A 19713-nucleotide genomic window follows, 5' to 3' on the forward strand; every position below is an offset into this window, starting at 1 on the left:
CTAGAATCTGGGTTCTAGCAAGGCGGGGGCCAAATAAAATAACATTGGATTTCTTCTCATTGAGCTGGAGAAAATTGTCAGACATCCAACATTTGATGTAATAGTGCATGTATGTATTGTAATAATGTGTAACTCAATGTTTACTAAAATGTGTGCAGATAGATTGATACACTTTTAAGTGACTCCCATAAAATCATAAAACCTGTTTTAGCAAGCTAGGCTATACTTCAGAAGTCTTGGCTGACATCCAGGACCTGCAAGCTGTGTTAGCAAACTAGGCTATACTTCAGAAGTCTTGGCTGACATCCAGGACCTGCAAGCTGTGTTAGCAAACTAGGCTATACTTCAGAAGTCTTGGCCGACATCCAGGACCCGCAAGCTGTGTTAGCAAACTAGGCTATACTTCAGAAGTCTTGGCTGACATCCAGGACCTGCAAGCTGTGTTAGCAAACTAGGCTATACTTCAGAAGTCTTGGCCGACATCCAGGACCCGCAAGCTGTGTTAGCAAACTAGGCTATACTTCAGAAGTCTTGGCTGACATCCAGGACCCGCAAGCTGTGTTACTTCTCTGCTATGAGGCAAGCTTTAATTATTCAGGGAAGAGGTGCTACATGGACTACTGAACCACCAAGCCCATATGCATTGGAACACAGAGGTAAAAATACTAAAGAGTTTGTTTTATTATTAAAAATAAGCGTTTTACATACATTTGTCGGCATTCGTAGCATCTTATTATGCATTTAATAAAAAGAATCAGCTACCTAATATAACCTCTTTCCAAGTTCGTGGAATTTTTAAAATCCCAGACATGCTATTGTGCTCCTGAATGAATACAAACATCATGAACTACTAACATGTTAAAGACTACCTATTTGTAACTTTCCACCATACGGCCCCAAAATAACTGTCTGTTACTACACTACACACTGACCTGTTCAGGACCTCCGTGGTCTTGACCGCGCTGACGTCCCAGGCGTCCGTGGCTGGTCCCTGAGGTTCCTGTGGGGCCCCCGGTGGGGTCAGCTCCATTCTCTCAGAGCTGGGGCTCCTCACCTCCGGAGCCAGGGGAACGGGTAGGACCAGGGGCCTCACATAGGGCAGGCCAGGAGAGAGACTGGGAAGGGGCACGGCTCGGAGCACTGTCGCTGTCTCGTGCTTTACTTTCCTCACCTGTGGAAAGAGACAAGGAGAATGAGGGATGGGTGAGACGGGTGTAATACCAGAGCCCCATGTGTAAAGCCAGAGATGTAAACAATACCTGCCTCAGCATACTGTCACAGGGGCAATCAGATCAGCTGTGCTGACCTTTAGTCAGGTTACTACAGAATAAAACATGCATTCGAGGATAGGCTATGTACAGTAGAGACATGGAGGTTGGCTAATAAAATAACAAATGAAGGGGGAAGGTTAGCCTTAAACTGGGTTGTATTCATTTGGGCACACCATAACAAAACAAAACATTTGGTGTTTAAAAGTTTAGATAGTAAGTACCCATTTTGGCCTGTTTGCTTCTGTTTCATGCCTAGTGAATACGAGCCTGTGGAAATGAAAAGGGTTAAACTCCTCTTTCTCTTACCGTGCTGACTCCTAGGGGGTATAGCTGGCGGTAGCCTTTCGCATCTATGGTGTACCTAAAGCACCTCATCCGTACCACTGGTATGTCACACCGACCTTTCTTCATGTCGATGGTGTGTGCAACCACTAGACTATACGGTTTCAGTTCTACAGAGGTGCGCTGGCTACATCGAATGCATATATCTGAGAGGTGTGCATTTGGGGGTAAGAGAAAAGTGTGAGAAAAGAGAAAAGTTCAAATGTTAGCAGTCCACTGTGTTGTATGCCTAATGGGTCTGAAGCCTACAGCTCAACTATTGATCAAAGTCACAATAACCAATCCCGGCAGGGTTTGGCTCTGGACAAAAGCCAATGCTAAACCATTTAATGATGAGGAATGGAAGTACTTTATCAGTGAGCCATGTGAGCCACATTTATCAATGGAACATCTAGTCAGGGCTGGAATCGCCATGGAAAAGGTCTAGTAGTTCATGTTTTTCCGTTACAGAACAGTTTGAAAAGCTTCTAAGCCTAAGGGACTAGATTTTGCACTTCAACGACAGATGTCAGGAGTTAAGTGACGTATTTGGCTTAATGTGGGGGCGGTGCATCCAGAACGCCAGAGGGTGGCGAGGGGGGGGCGGTGTTGACTCCTCCACTGCTAGAAACACGACTTCCAATCTCTTCAAGCACCTGTAAAGGCAACACGACCAACACACATCTCATAGCGAAAGACCCCCAGAGACCTGACCACTGCTGCTGAAGATGACTGTAGGCCAACCTCAACCAAGGCTTGATTTTTATGTATACTTGTGTAGGTGTATAGGCCAACGTAACGTTGACATTGTTTACACTGAGTGAGGATGCGCAACGTTTTGGGGTGTAATGCAAAAGCAATATACCAAGTATTATAAACTGAGTGGTTCGAGCACTGAATGCTGATTGGCTGACAGCATTTATTTTTACTGCTCTAATTACGTTGGTAACCAGTTTATAATAGCAATAAGGCACCTCAATGATTTGTGGTATATGGCCAATATACCACTGCTAAGGGCTGTATCCAGGCACTTTGCGTTGCATCATGCTTAAGAACAGCCCTTGTTATAATGGTCATATACCACACCTCCTCGTGTAACTAATGACTTTTTCCAGGGAGTAATAAGCCATTTGCTATTGTTGAAAGAAGTAACGAGTAACAGCGAATATATATTAGTTATTTTTTTGTAATGACCCCAACACTGATGATGTCAGGAAGTGGCCGATCAGAAGAACTATGGGTAAATAAACGCCATTCTGTCACCAAGAAAGACAAACTGGCAGTATGACAATGTGTTAATGACAGACTTTTTAGGCTAAACAGTTTACTATTGTCCAATTGACCAAAGAGGAGGTGACCTCATTTGAAAACAACGGCTTAACAATTACAAGTTGCTGCCAAAAGAAATAGCAACAATCTGTGATTTGACGAGGTGCACACCGTTCTGGAGTCATTCACAACCACCTGTGAAAACATGCCTTTTAAAATCACCACAACTACCTTTAGTTGTAGAGGCAGAAGCAGCGGTGTTGACAGACCAGTTGTCTAACCTCTTGTTGGAATGAGAGACATCCCTGTTAATGTGTTGTAGGCCTTGAGAAGAACAACACCCACTCGGCTGAGCCGCTCATCACAACACAATGATCCAAAAACACAAGCTATTGTTTACAGCAGCAAAAACACTTTCACATCAATACCGGAGAAGGAGGGACATTAACATTCCAATACCGCTGTTACCATAACAACAGAGTGTTTGCTTACGTTTTGAAATGTAAATATAAATAAGAGCACAAGCAAAATAGACTACAGCAGTTGAATGATAATGTCACCATGGACTTTTTTTTTTAGCTGAGAAAGTCCCAGCTAAAATGGGGAAAGTCATTTGCCCTCACGACAGGAGTGTTCCCTGTGTTGGGTAACGTGGTACATACAACAACAGGAGTGTTCACTGTGTTGGGTAACGTGGTACATACAACAACAGGTGAACAGGGTCAGATATACTACATCATAAACATTTTTAGGGCCCTCTGACCGATGGTGGCAATTACTCATCTCACGTTTCCCAACACTAGACCAGAGCCTCGACAGATAAGATGAATTTACAGCCAGGCTCTACAGAGATAGAAATATATCTAAACTGAGCCTAATTTATGCAAAATGGAAACACTAAGATTCGATTAATCGATTCCATATGTCACAGCCCCTGTCAGTTGCACACAACAGATTTATATCGACATGCCAAACTAGTGTCACACTAAGGCCCCAAATGTGTGTGTGTGTGTGTGTGTGTGTGTGTATGTGTGCTTACTGCACAATACATACATCTGAATGACTCTCAGCAGAAGAACCGGACCAATGGCTTTTCAACTATAGTTCCCCCTCCCACCATAAAGTCAAACTCCAGTAGTAAGCCAGCTAGCTAACTTATCTACACGCCATATTGTTAGGTTATATATTTAAACACCGTCATCCAAGGCCATCATGAGTAAATATCCCTGATAAGCATGCATTGATTTTATTAGGCTGCAGATTCAATTACAGTATGCCATAAAGAGCTAAACTATAACTAAATCTGATCATTTATAAGAAAGCCATTTATAAAAGGAACCCCATGGTGAATTACAGGATGTGACTGTATTTATTATGTCGTGGGAAGTCATATGCTTTATGTGACTGCATCAACATTAAATGAAAGGTAAATTCCCTTCATTTTCCATCAACATGAAACTAAAGGGGAGTTCCCGCCATTTTAAATGCCCTTGAATTCTTATATTTACTGTTATCATTTCAATTACAATTTATATTAACACGTTTGTTTTATCCAGGGCCATATTATTTCAAAGGTCAACTGGCGTTCTAACATTTCCTGGAACGCCAACAAAGCTAACTTCCCTGAAATGGCTCAAAATCTAATGAACAGACAAACAAAACCAACGTGTGTGTCAACAACAATATTACCAAGGAGCAACAACAATGTAGCATGCTACATTAGATCCTGCTAGCGATGCTAAATATGAGCCTAATGCACAGGCTCAGTGATTTTACAGACTCATTTAACATGACATTTTAGTCATTTAGCAGATGCTCTTATCCAGAGCAACTTACAGTAGTGCGTGCATACATTTTCATCCTTTTTCATACTGGTCCCCCGTGGGAATCGAACCCACTACCCTGGCGTTGCAAGTGCCATGCTCTACCAACTGAGCAACATGGGTCCTGGGGACTCTGCCAGGGATACGACAACAAAAAAGGTCCCTCATCAGCAATAACTTGTCTTATTTTTCATCACACCATGCTACGCCAAACCCATTGTTCGCTCAATCAGCATTTCTCAATCTCTTCTCTGGCTTCTGTCTGGATATTAAATAATATCCTATGGGCTAACTCTGCTCATTCTTTTATGGCCTTAGACAAACAATACATTCAGCTAGTGTATGTAGGTCTATGAGTCACAACAATAGAATTTAATGCCATTCTAAGTCCAGGGTTACAACTTTATGAAATATCTAAGAACGGAAGTCGGTTGGTGAAGGCTATTCGGCTGTCTGCATCACAATGCCACAGGGAGGGCAGGAAGGGCATATAGTCTGCATAGCTCCTGTGTGTCATTGTGAATTAGCTTGATTGTTGCTGTGTTGTGGCTCGTCTGGCTTCCTCTCACTGATTTCCCTTATCAAATCAAGTCATGTGAGCGAGTGGCTTGATCAGAGCCATCACTATCAGAAGCCCAAGACCAGGGCCGGCTCCAGGCATATGCGTTCGCTTAAGGGCCCGACCTTTACAAAAATGAGTCGGGGTCTCAACTTACTGTTGAGAGTTAGAACACACAAGGTGCAAGTTTGACATTTGGTTGTGGATCAGCAGTTTCTCTTGTTTTGTCAGTCACTGACAGTCACTCAATCAGCTAAAATGTTTAGATTGTTAAGTTAGTCTAGTCAGTTATCTAAACTTGTAGTAATCATGGCCGAATACCGACCGGGCACGCAGAGCCCCCATTGATTTTGTTAGTCACTCTCACTCACATCACAAGTCATGGCAAAATGATTACAACTGCAGATCACTTGCTTTACAACTGCAACATTTTCTCTACACCCCATGGCAAAATGACTAGGAAATGGACCTTGAAATGTACTTTAAAATGCACGTTTTTCTTTCCACCGTGAGGAAGGGGCCCACTAAAATGCCTTGCCCACAACTGACTCTTGATGGGAATAATACAAAGCAGGATCAAGGAGTTAACTTGCCTAAATATTCTGAAATACCCAAAACACATATTTAAGTTGAACTTTCTAAATGCACCAGAAAATCAATTGTTATTTCTGATTGTTTATCAAAGTCATCAAACTGTGCATGTGCATAACGCGCGTACAGTGTGTGTGTGTGTGTGTGTGTGTGCTTGTGTGAGTGTGTGTGTTTAGGGGAGATGCAAATACAGCCACAACATTGACAACATTAGGTAGTTTGTGGCATCAGAGCCCGTATCCACAAAGCCTCTTAGAGTAGGAGTGCTGATCTAGGATCAGTTTTGCCTTTTAGCTCATAATGAATAAGACTATATGGACAGATGGGACTGACCCTTGATCAGCAATCCTACTCTGAACCAGAGCTAACCCACCATATATCAGATATAATCGATAACACATGTCTGTATTGCCATGGTTACGGTGCAATTATAAGGATTGGATGTCTATTTTAGGATAGTGCAATCTTAAGACAATGAAATAACCATTGTTAATGTTTTTCAGAGAGAACAAGTCAATATTTGAATGTATTCACTGTACCTTCTTTTTCCTTGGAGTTATGATTGGATTGTCATTGGATAGTTCTTTTGATGACTTCGTGTCATCTGGTGGACTGCTGGATGCAGCCTGGAAACAGAGGAATGACAAAGTACATATCATAGAATTCATATAACATGATGTATTTTTCTGTCAATAACTTACGATCCCAGCGCATGTGACTGACGGGGCATTTTCATACATGGGCTACTAACAATATAACTATGGGTTGGGATTAGCCCAATCAAATGCAATGGGACTTTGTGAATATAGGATGATTGCTGCAATAAACAGCTATGAGTGATCACTGTGTATCAGTCATTTCAACACATTGGATACCATATCTGTAGTATCCTCACGCGTTGACCTTGGAGTAGCATGTATCACAGCTGATATCACTATGAAAATATGATGCAGGGACTTGCACATGCATGTACAGGTGTGACGAAATCTGTTTATTTTTACGTTTCAAAACCATGTCAAATTGATTATGTCATGTGACCACATTGTTGGTATTCAAAGTACCATGTTGGGGATTTCTTAGTTAAAAGTACTCTGTAAGGGGAATTCTACACTGTTGGGGAATTCTAAGAGTCGTGGTTTATGCAGGTTAACACCGAGAATCCTACATGTGTACATTGGGCATAGGGAGACAGCCTGCATTCTCATCCTGACACAAACACATACCTAAACCAGTGGAGGCTGCTGAGGGGAGGACGGCTCATAATAATGACTGGAACGGAGCCAATGGAATGGCATCAAACCATTCCACTTATTTCGCTCCAGCCATTACCACCAGCCCATCCTCCCCAATTAAGGTGCCACCAACCTCCTGTGACCTAAACATTGTGTTCCATGGCAGGTGCACACACACAAACTAAAACAAGTATGCACTAGGCAGGCAGCACGTACTCCTCGTACAGATACCTAAACATTGTGTTCCATGGCAGGGACACACAAAACACACACACACCTTTTTCTTTCTGGGAACTGGAATAGGTGTCTTTTTTGGTGTCTTTTGAGTGTGCGTGGGAGTGACTGGTGTGGTTCCGAGTGTTTTCAGTGACTCAGTATCTGTCCTATTCACCGGGGTCTCCTTGGCCTCCTGGGAAAAAGACAACAACAAAAGTTTCACACACAATCCACCTATTGACCACTATAGAGCGGCAGGTCCAGAGGAGCAGCACGAGTTACTGTAGACTTTTATTCCTTTTGTTATTGAAGGTACACCATTGCCTCATCTAATGGTGTGAAATATAATGCCAGCTATACATTCCAGAACAGATTTTAGAATAACATCTCTGTTGGGGTCAAGGGTAGGAATTGAAGAGTGAAAATCATATGACAATGTAAAAATGTTTGACTTAAATTCCCAATGATTTTGCAGTGGTGAGTTCCCAGAGTGATTCTCATAGCAGTGTGTGTTCTACCTCCCTCACAACAGTGTGTTCTACCTCCCTCACAACAGCGTGTTCCACCTCCCTCACAACAGCGTGTTCCACCTCCCTCACAACAGCGTGTTCCACCTCCCTCACAACAGCGTGTTCCACCTCCCTCACAACAGCGTGTTCCACCTCCCTCACAACAGCGTGTTCCACCTCCCTCACAACAGCGTGTTCCACCTCCCTCACAACAGCGTGTTCCACCTCCCTCACAACAGCGTGTTCCACCTCCCTCACAACAGCGTGTTCTACCTCCCTCACAACAGCGTGTTCTACCTCCCTCACAACAGCGTGTTCTACCTCCCTCACAACAGCGTGTTCTACCTCCCTCACAACAGCGTGTTCTACCTCCCTCACAACAGTGTGTTCTACCTCCCTCACAACAGTGTGTTCTACCTCCCTCACAACAGTGTCCAGAACAAGTGAGACAGGTCAATTGTGCTGTGCTGTCTGACCCTAACCCCTAACCCAAACCCCTCCACTCAAACACCCCCATGGTCAACTCACGCCCCCCTCTTTCTTACAGTAAGAGGACAGGAGCACCTGTATCCATGGCTACGTGCGGAGAAAAGCAATGAGGGGCATGTGGGAGGTCAATGGTAAAAAAGCAGCCTCAGGAGGTGTAGCCCTGCGTGTAAGGAGATCCCAATAGGAGCTAGTCAGGCGGAGGGATATCCCATAGGTCAGCAGCCAACTGGGGTCTCGGGTGTTGTGAGGCCCCTAAGGCCCCTGGCTGCTACAGACATTTACAGCACTGGACAGAACTAGAGATATCTTCACTTGAGGTCACCACACGCACACGCAACATGCAAAGATAAATACACTCAGCACTTCCTTTGAGGGCTGACTGACCAAATTACCACTTTGTCCTTTATGTAGAAAGTGATTGAGAATCTAAAAATGGAACTCATGATAAAGTGCTATTTCATGGAATTTAGTTATGTTTGACACATACTCTTAAAATAAAGCATTTATGAAGTCATGTACAGTATGTCTGGGGTAACAGTGTTAGTCGAGTAACCAGACCCTTGTACAGTACCAGTCAAAAGTTTGGACACCTACTCATTGAAGGGTTTTTCTTTATTTTTACTATTTTCTACATTGTAGAATAATAGTGAAGACATCACAACTATTAAATAACACATATGGAATCGCATAGTAACAAAAACGTGTTAAACAAATAAAAATATATTATATTTGAGAATCTTCAAAGTAGCCACCCTTTGATAACAGCGTTGCATTCTCTCAACCAGCTTCATAAGGAAGTCACCTGGAATGCATTTCAATTAACAGGTGTGCCTTATATTTGAGAATCTTCAAAGTAGCCACCCTTTGATAACAGCGTTGCATTCTCTCAACCAGCTTCATAAGGAAGTCACCTGGAATGCATTTCATTAACAGGTGTGCCTTATATTTGAGAATCTTCAAAGTAGCCACCCTTTGCCTTGATAACAGCGTTGCATTCTCTCAACCAGCTTCATAAGGTAGTCACCTTTAAATTAACAGGTGTTATTTTGTGGAATTACTTTCCTTTTTTTTTTGTGTGTTTTTTACCCATTTTTTTCTCCCCAATTGCGTGGTATCCAATTGTTTTTAGTAGCTATTATCTTGTCTCATCGCTACAACTCCCGTACGGGCTCGGGAGAGACGAAGGTTGAAAGTCATGCGTCCTCCGATACACAACCCAACCAAGCCGCACTGCTTCTTAACACAGCGCGCATCCAACCCGGAAGCCAGCCGCACCAATGTGTCAGAGGAAACACTGTGCACCTGGCAACCTTGGTTAGCGCGCACTGCGCCTGGCCCGCCACAGGAGTCGCTGGTGTGTGATGAGACAAGGATATCCCTACCGGCCAAGCCCTCCCTAACCCGGACGACGCTAGGCCAATTGTGCGTCGCCCCGGTCGAGACAGAGCCTGGGAGCGAACCCAGAGTCTCTGGTGGCACAGCTGGCGCTGCAGTTGAGCGCCCTTAACCACTGCGCCACCCGGGAGAGAATTTCTTTCCTTCTTAATGCGTTTGAGCCAGTCAGTTGTGTTGTGACAAGTTAGGGGTGGTGTACAGAAGATAGCCCTAATTGGTAAAATACCAAGTCCATATTATGGCAAGAACAGCTCAAATAAGCAAAGAGAAACAAGTGGCGCAGTGGTCATCATTACTTTAAGACATGAAGGTCAGTCAATCAGGAACATTTCTAGAATTTGAAAGTTTCTTCAAGTGCAGTCGCAAAAACCATCAAGCGCTTTGATGAAACTGGCTCTCATGAGGACCGCCACAGGAAAGGAAGACCGAGTTACCTCTGCTGCAGAGGAACAGTTCATTAAAGTTAACAGCGCCTCAGATTGCAGCCCAAATAAATGCTTCAGAGTTCAAGTAACAGACACATCTCAACATCAACTGTTCAGCGGAGTCTGCGTTAATCAGGCCTTCATGGTCAAATTGCTGCAAAGAAACCACTACTAAAGGACACCAATAAGAAAAAGAGACTTGCTTGGGCCAAGAAACACGAGCAAGAGACATTAGAGCAAGAGACATTAGACCGCTGGAAATCTGTCCTTTGGTCTGAGTCCAAATGGGAGATTTTTGGTTCCAACCTCCTTGATTTGGTGAGACACAGAGTAGGTGAACGGTTGGTCTCCACATGTGTGGTTCCCACCGTGAAGAATGGAGGAGGTGTGATGGTGTGGGGGTGCTCTGCTGGTGACACTGTCTGTGATTTATTTAGAATTCAAGGCATACTTAACCAGCACGGCTATCACATCTGGTTTGATCTGGCCTCCACAATCAACCAACCTCAACCCAATTGAGATGGTTTGGGATGAGTTGGACTGCAGAGTGAAGGAAATCAAATGCTCAGCTACACGAAGCCAAAAAGTGCTCAGCATAAGTGGGAACTCCTTCAAGACTGTTGGAAAAGCATTCCAGATGAAACTGGTTGAGAGAATGCCAAGAGTGTGCAAAGCTGTCATCAAGGCAAATGATGGCTACTTTGAAGAATCTAAAATATATTTTGATTTGTTTTAACACTTTTTTTGGTTACTACGTGATTCATGTGTTATTTCATAGTTTTCATGTCTTCACTATTATTCTACAATGTAGAAAATAGTAAAAATAAAGAAAAACCCTTGAATGAGTAGGTGTGTCCAAACCTTTGACTGGTACTGTAGTTAAAACAGCATTAGGGGTATACTGTAACAGGTCAAACTCGCCAGCGACCTTTTCTACACTGACCAATATTGGCCCTTTCTGACACTAAGGGCACATGCCCAAGTCAGGATGACAATTGGGAAATAATTATATTTTTAAATCCTTAAAGTTTTGTGAAAATTCAACCAAATATAATGGATTCTTAAAGCAGGTAAATAAATATATTTTACAGCTTGATGCATCTTCTTGTGCCTGTATGTGTATTCCCATTATATATGATTTTCTTCTCCTCAACTATCTCTTCTCCTCAAGCGCTTGAGACACATCAAAGGGTAGTCTAGACCCATTAAATATGGACCGATAGCAAGAACAGAACATCAAAACAAAGACGTTCCCTTGGAAGAGTCGTGACTGAGATTTGCGTCAAGCCAAATCAATTCAAAGATGGGTATAACATCACTCGCAGGCAAACAAAATGTACCCCCAAAAGAAATTCAGAAATGGCACCCTATGCCCTACATAGTGCACTACTTTTGACCAGAGCCCACATAGGGAAGACCAAACCAGCCCAGATCAGTATGAACATTTGTATAAAATACATGTAAAATACCAGTAACTCACTTTAACAATGATGATGTTAGAGGGTAGAGATTCCTGTATGTATTCTCCTCTGTCTCCATCTCTATTGAAGACACAGTGCTCTTCTTTATGGTCGTCATCTTGGTGGTTGTTGTTGAATATGCTGCTGTAGTTCTGGATCAGCTTTGCCATGATCTTATTACAGATGTTCTGCTCCTGGATCCCATCGAACCCTGAGGACACACTGGTGACAGAGACAAACAGAGAAGATTAGAGATGGCATATAATGATACAAATTGTCACTATCATAAGTACAATATTGTAGCAACATTGACAAAAGGATTGGAACTCTTGGGGTGGTAGTTTAGCCAGAGACAGAAGAGGAATCGAGACACCCCACTCACTGTTTTCTTCTGGTTCAATGAAAGTCAATGAACTAAGTAGACTAGACCCAGATATTATTGCATTGGTTTCTAGGGGAGAGACGCCCAGTTAAGTAGACCGGAACTGACCGTTATTTTCCAATGGTAAACGACCTGAATACATTTTCTTCATTTATCCACCATCTTTAGTTTAGCTACAGTGCCTTGCAAAAGTATTCATCCCCTTTGGCTTTTTTCCTATTTTGTTGCATTACAATCTGTAATTTAAATAGATTTTTATTTGGGATTTCATGTAATGGACATACACAAAATAGTTCAAATTCACGAAGAGAAATGAAAAAAATAACTTGTTATTACAAAAAATGTAAAACAGAAAAGTGGTGCGTGCATATGTATTCACCACCTTTACTATGAAGCCCCTAAATAAGATCTGGTGCAACCAATTACCTCCAGAAGTCACATAATTAATGAAATAAAGTCCACCTGTGTGCAATCTAAGTGTCACACGATCTGTCACATGATCTCAGTATATATATACACACACGCCTGTTCTGAGAGTCTTTCAGACCAAGAGGCTCTCCAAACAGGTCAGGGACAAAGTTGTGGAGAAGTACAGATCAGGGTTGTGTTGTAAAAAAATATCAGAAACTTTGAACATCCCACAGGGCACCATTAAATCCAATATAAAAAAGGAAAGAATATGACACCACAACAAACCTACCAAGAAAGGGCCGTCCACCTAAACTCAAGGACCAGGCAAAAGCAGGGTATTAATCAGAGAGGCAACAACGAGACCAAAAGATAACCCTGAAGGAGCTGCAAAGCTCCACAGCGGAGATTGGAGTATCTGTCCATAGGACCACTTTAAGCCTTACACTCCACAGAGCTGGGCTTTACGGAAGAGTGGCCAGAAAATAAGTCATTGCTTAAAGAAAAAATAAGCAAACATGTTTGGTGTTCGCAAAAAAGGCATGTGGGAGACTCCCCAAACATATGGAAGATGGTACTCTATTTTAATTCCAGGTTGTAAGGCAACAAAATACAAAATGCCAAGGGGAGTGAATACTTTCACAAGCCACTGACAGACATAGGGTCACAGGGTACTGATCATTCAAGCCCCACCCCCTATTTGCTGCAATACAACACATTCCCTGCCATGACAAAGGGCATCAAAAGCTACAATACATCATTTCTGCAGGTGTCGTTTGACACAAAACAAGGTCAACAAGGACAACATGGTTGAAGGAAAACACAAGCACCACAACAGCTTTCACATCATAGCACAATAACACAACAGTCCATCGACAAAGTGCGTATCTACAGCCCTTATCTACAGCTCTTACAGCGGATAACATGATGCCACATCATTAAATAGAAGACAGTAATATTATAGTGGATCTCGATGAGTAGGGCACTGGAGGTTGGTGCCACCTTAATTGGGGAGGAAGTGCTCGTGGTAATCGGAATCGGGCGGAATGGTTTCACATCAAACATATGGCAACCACGTTCTACTCCGTACCATTAATTCCATTCCAGCCATTAAAATGAGCCCGTCCTGCTATAGCTCCTCCCACCAGCCTCCTCTGGAGTAGGGCACATTCCAGTACCATGTCAGGCCAAGTCAGGACAATCCAGTAGCACTTGATACCAGATCATGTCACTGAGTTCTTCCTGAACAGCTGTTTGACATGCCTATATAGCCTGGGCTCTGGGCCTAATTATACCCCTCTCTGATTGGTTGATGGAGGGAACAAACTGAGGACATGGTGTACAGTCTAAGGCCCCAGCTGAGGTATGTCACTTCCACAGGAGGCTGGTGGGAGGAGCTATAGGAGGACTGGTTCATTGTAATACCTGGAATAGAATCAATGGAATAGAATCAAACACATCAAACATATGTAAACCTCCGTTACATTTATTCCATTCCAGCCATTACAATGAGCCCGTCATCCTATAGCTCCTCCCACCAGCCTCCTCTGGTCACTTCCTGGTCCTGTTACTGTACCATAGAGTTCGATAGAGGGCACAGTTGCCACAAAACCTATTTTAGTGGACAGCACCATTGTGGACGTAATAATGGCAAAGATAGGGTGCGTGCCCTCTTTCCAACTCTATGTCCTGTACAGACCCTCCAGTGATAGTGAGACGATGTGCCATCAGAGACGGATTCCCTGGCACAGACACCAGGGGTTATTATAAGATATGGTTGCCAATCAGGTAGGCAAGAAAGCGGGCAGGGGTGGAACATAGTGCCCTCGATCACGGCGCAAGCCAAATGGGATGGGACTGTGAGAACAGGAGACAGAACACTTTGGTCTGTGTGTCTTCAGACACCGTTTATAAGCAATGCGGGCAGGTAGGCATGGGCCAAGGACATGGATGACTGGGAACGCCCACTAATAACGATGCACGACAGATTGGACAGAGAGGGCAGTAGAGTCTTTAAGGTGTGTGATACGTATCAGACCACTTAAAGTCTTACCACCGACTCACGGAAATCGGAATGATCCAACAATATTGTTACTGTTGACTTTTTTTGTTTAACTTCTGTGTTAGAAAGTCTGACTTCAAATAATATTCACCAAGCACCTCTGAAACCCTGTCAGTGGAATTTACAGGCAGGGATGAGTTTCCTTTTAGTTCCTCTCAAGTAGTGCCAGTACCACTCAAAGGGATGCCGGTAGAAGTGGAAGAGAATGTGAACTGTAAAGGAGAAATGTATGAGCCCTCTCTGAGTGCACGTGGTGAGGTTTCTATCACCACAACATTAATGGCATGTTAAGCCTACAGCCCTCCATGTTGGTTAGAGATGGAGTGTATGTGTGTGTGTGGACGTGTTTAACCAGAAGTCCCCACAAGAATAGTAAACAAACAAACATTTGACCAAATGGAGACATTTTGTTGGTCCAAACAAGGTCAAATACAATTTTTAGGGGGTTTAGGGTTAAGGTTAGAATTTGTGTTCGGGTTAGAATTAGTTTCAGGGTTAGGAGCTAGGGTTAGGTTAAGGGTACGGTTTAGGGAAAATTGGATTATGAATGGGACTGAATAATGTGTCCCCACAAGGTTAGTTGTACAAGAATGTGTGTGTGTGTGTGAGCTCACACGCAGAGGCTTGTGTGAGATAGACAGAGAAGGTGGAGGAGGAGGGAGATAGAGAGATGATTGAGAGACAGAGGATGAGCCAGGAAAGTGTGCAACAGTGTGTGCCTAAGCTCTCTCCCACCTACTCTTTCACATGGCAACACAGGTTTAGAATAGGACAATGTTGATGGAAACACAAAACATCAATCAATCAACCTGATTCCAACTATTTAGGCAAGTCAGCCAAGAAGTCCCGGTACATAGAGATAGCTACTGTATGTGTGTGTGTTATTCAAAGACTGTTATAGGCAGGCAGGCAGGCCATAAGAGCCTAATCTCTCACACACACACACACACACACACACACACACACACACACACACACACACACACACACCTCTCAGGCGGGATAACGATATGCTCCAAGAATAAATCAACATCCAAACAGGTTTTAATACGCTTGTTAAGGAACGTTCTACCCTTTAAAACAGCAGGTGGTAAATAGCAAGGGATCAATCAATGTTGTTGGAGTGGAGACGTGAGGAAGTCAGGACAACTCATTGGAGGTTGCTGGAGTTCTCAGGACCCGTTCTGTTATATCTTTTTATTTTATACAGGCGTGTTTTGTCTTATAGAACAATTATTATATGGAACAATTTAACATGAATCAATCATGAATCAAACTATGAACTGACTATTTACACCTTAGAGACTATTTGCACGGACTCTCCACACAGCCAACCCTGACACACAAGCACAACACTGCTGTTCTATAATATACTATTTAGTCAACTGCGCAACCAGCACATTATCCACTTTATATGGTAAATACAGTCATACTTAACATAGCACATACATGATCTATTCTGTATATCCTATTGAGTACATACCAGGATATTACTGTGGACCCCAGGAAGAGTAGCTGCTGATTGGCAGGAACTAATGGGGATCCAAATAAAATACAAAAACAACTATTCTATAAAAAAAATATTATTGATTATAAACTGGGTGGTTCGAGCCCTGAATGCTGATTGGCTGACAGCCGTGGTATATTTAAGCAATAAGGCACGAGGGGGTGTGTTATATGGCCAATGTACCACGGCTAAGGGCTGTTCTTAGGCACGACGTATTGCGGAGTGCCCGGACACAGCCCTTAGCCGTGGTATATCGGCCATATACCACAAACTGTTGAGGTGCCTTATTGCTATTATAAACTGGTTACCAGCGTAATTAGAGCAGTAAATATATGATCTGATATACCACGGCTGTCAGCCAATCAGCATTCAGGGCTCGAACCAACCAGTTTATAACAGACCGTACCCACCACGGGTATGACGAAACATTTATTTTTACTGCTCTAATTACGTTGGTAACTAAGGGCTGTATCCAGGCACTCTGCATTGCATCGCGCTTAAGAACAGTGGTTATCCGTGGTATATTGGCCATATGCCACACCCCCCGGGCCTTACTGCTTAATTATAGTACTGCAATGTTGAGGTAGCTAGCACACAACCATTTCACTGCACCTTTTATACCTGCTGTACAAACTGTGTACGTGACAAATAACATTTGATTTGATTTTGAACCGTTTCTGTGTATCTTTTTAAAATGATATAGCACTAACGCTCTGTCAAACCATTTCCCTCCATAACATCATGCATGACTCGTAACACATATACCATAACCTGACTTTAACAAGGCCTTAGACATAATGACAGTCACCTGCCATTTAGACCCACCTTGCAACCCCTCTGTCTTATTAAACCCAGGCCCAACTAACACCCATCCCCCAATCCCATGAACATGTAATAAAACACACTGGAAGACACTGGACCAACATGGCAACCTAAGTGTGTTATGCCACTAACTCACTGACCCAATAACACCAATCCCAGAGACAGGCTGAAAAACTTACTGGAAGACATTGGACCAACATGGCAACCTAAGTGTGTTATGCCACTAACTCACTGACCCAATAACACCAATCCCAGAGACGGGCTGCAAAACTTACTGGACGACATTGGACCAACATGGCAACCTAAGTGTGTTATGCCACTAACTCACTGACCCAATAACACCAATCCCAGAGACAGGCTGAAAAACTTACTGGAAGACATTGGACCAACATGGCAACCTAAGTGTATTATGCCACTAACTCACTGACCCACTAACACCAATCCCAGAGACGGGCTGCAAAACTTACTGGACGACATTGGACCAACATGGCAACCTAAGTGTGTTATGCCACTAACTCACTGACCCACTAACACCAATCCCATGAACATGTAATAAAACACACTGGAAGACACTGGACCAACATGGCAACCTAAGTGTGTTATACCACTAACTCACTGATCCACTAACACCAATCCCAGAGACGGGCTGCAAAACTTACTGGAAGACATTGGACCAACATGGCAACCTAAGTGTGTTATGCCACTAACTCACTGACCCAATAACACCAATCCCAGAGACAGGCTGAAAAACTTACTGGAAGACATTGGACCAACATGGCAACCTAAGTGTGTTATGCCACTAACTCACTGACCCACTAACACCAATCCCATGAACATGTAATAAAACACACTGGAAGACACTGGACCAACATGGCAACCTAAGTGTGTTATGCCACTAACTCACTGACCCACTAACACCAATCCCATGAACATGTAATAAAACACACTGGACGACATTGGACCAACATGGCAACCTAAGTGTGTTATGCCACTAACTCACTGAACCACTAACACCAATCCCAGAGACAGGCTGCAAAACTTACTGGACGACATTGGACCAACATGGCAACCTAAGTGTGTTATGCCACTAACTCACTGACCCAATAACACCAATCCCAGAGACAGGCTGAAAAACTTACTGGAAGACATTGGACCAACATGGCAACCTAAGTGTGTTATGCCACTAACTCACTGACCCACTAACACCAATCCCATGAACATGTAATAAAACACACTGGAAGACACTGGACCAACATGGCAACCTTAGTGTGTTATACCACTAACTCACTGATCCACTAACACCAATCCCAGAGACAGGCTGCAAAACTTACTGGATGACATTGGACCAACATGGCAACCTAAGTGTGTTATGCCACTAACTCACTGATCCAATAACACCAATCCCAGAGACAGGCTGAAAAACTTACTGGAAGACATTGGACCAACATGGCAACCTAAGTGTGTTATGCCACTAACTCACTGACCCAATAACACCAATCCCAGAGACGGGCTGCAAAACTTACTGGAAGACATTGGACCAACATGGCAACCTAAGTGTGTTATGCCACTAACTCACTGACCCAATAACACCAATCCCAGAGACAGGCTGAAAAACTTACTGGAAGACATTGGGGCCGAAGACAGTTGCCAGATTGAGAGCGGTCATGAGGTTCTCCCTTTGGCGCTGGTCCACCTGGGTGAGGAAGAGACAGAGGTACTGTAGGAGGCTGTAGTGGACATCTGGCAACTGGTGGAGTAAGACCCTCAGGTCTGAGCAGAAACCCTCCTCACTGGACTCTGGAGGGAAATACACAGGAAGACCCATTTAAAAACTAGTTCACTCTGGGGAAAATAAAGCTGTTCTGTTCAATTCATGGCGGCAGGTAATTTAGCATTGTAACCGAAAGGTTGCTGGTTTGAATCGCAGAGCCAACTAGGGGGAAAATCTGACAATGTGCCATTGAACAAGGCACTTAACCCCAATTGCCCCTGTTAATTGCTCTGGATAAGAGTGACTGCTAACTCAGGTAATTGTATTCTATTCTAGACATTATAGGAGAGGGGAGAGACTGTGTTGTGCTTTGGTTGAACAGCTGCACACCTAGAAGGAAACCACAAACATGTAGAAACAACATTATCAACAATTAAAAGATTGGAAGGCATTTTGAGAGTACTGGACTTTGAAGCGATGCTCCACTTTGTTGATGAGAAGGAGAAAATACGATTATTAACCCAGATACCAATGCATTGGCATGATCATGTTTTTTAATAATAACTTAGCTCACATGACCTACTTTATAATCTGTAAATAATAATTAGTCTATCATGACTGACAAAACAAGTACACACACAAGCTTTGGTTTTGGGTTCTGAGAGTCGTGGCCTTTCGGCTTAAGGTCAAGTGTGTCCAATTGAAAATAAGCCTACTAACACCCTAGACGCACATTGATATTTGAAAGAGAATGACGCACACACCTGCTCTAAATGTATAATCTATGACCACGATGCTGGTAATACCTTAGCATCAATACCTTAGCCGAGTGGCGCAGCGGACTAAGGCACTGCATCTCAGTGCTAGAGGCGTCACTACAGACCCTGGTTCGATTACAGGATGTATCACAAATGGCCGTGATTGGAGTCCCATAGGGTGGCGCACAATTGGCCCAGCACTGCCCGGGCTAGGGTTTGGCCGGGGTAGGCTGTCATTGTAAATAAGAATTTGTTCTTAACTGACTTGCCTAGTTAAATAAAGGTTAAATAAAATATTAAAATTAAAAAGGCAGTGAAAACATAATGATGCCAGTCAGGATTCATATTTGGGTCAGGGGTGGATACAGGGACATACCTACTGGTCTTGAGTAAGGCGTGTGTGTGTGTGTACACAGCAGGAGGGAATCAGGAGCTCTGAAAGCACTCACAGCTGTTGCATGTCTGGTGAGGTGAAGTTCAGAGATGTGTGTGTGTGTGTGTGT

The 19713-nt window shown here is 43.3% G+C and overlaps 1 protein-coding gene across 4 annotated transcripts in view; it reads right to left on the reverse strand.

Annotated features, from left to right (window-relative positions):
- The window catches only part of fam13a (family with sequence similarity 13 member A), an 83038-nt gene that overhangs the window by 43101 nt on the left and 20224 nt on the right, over window positions 1-19713 (reverse strand). For all 4 annotated transcript variants that reach the window (XM_065003878.1, XM_065003876.1, XM_065003879.1 and 1 more), the window contains exons 4-8: window positions 18361-18538; window positions 11581-11782; window positions 7344-7475; window positions 6374-6460; window positions 933-1171 (exon numbers count right to left, since the gene is read on the reverse strand). In XM_065003878.1, the coding sequence (XP_064859950.1) occupies window positions 933-1171; window positions 6374-6460; window positions 7344-7475; window positions 11581-11782; window positions 18361-18538 (838 nt within the window). The remainder of the gene's footprint in view (window positions 1-932; window positions 1172-6373; window positions 6461-7343; window positions 7476-11580; window positions 11783-18360; window positions 18539-19713) is intronic.

The sequence above is a fragment of the Oncorhynchus nerka genome, linkage group LG18 (assembly GCF_034236695.1).
Source record: "Oncorhynchus nerka isolate Pitt River linkage group LG18, Oner_Uvic_2.0, whole genome shotgun sequence".
In the NCBI taxonomy this organism is placed as follows: Eukaryota; Metazoa; Chordata; class Actinopteri; order Salmoniformes; family Salmonidae; genus Oncorhynchus; species Oncorhynchus nerka.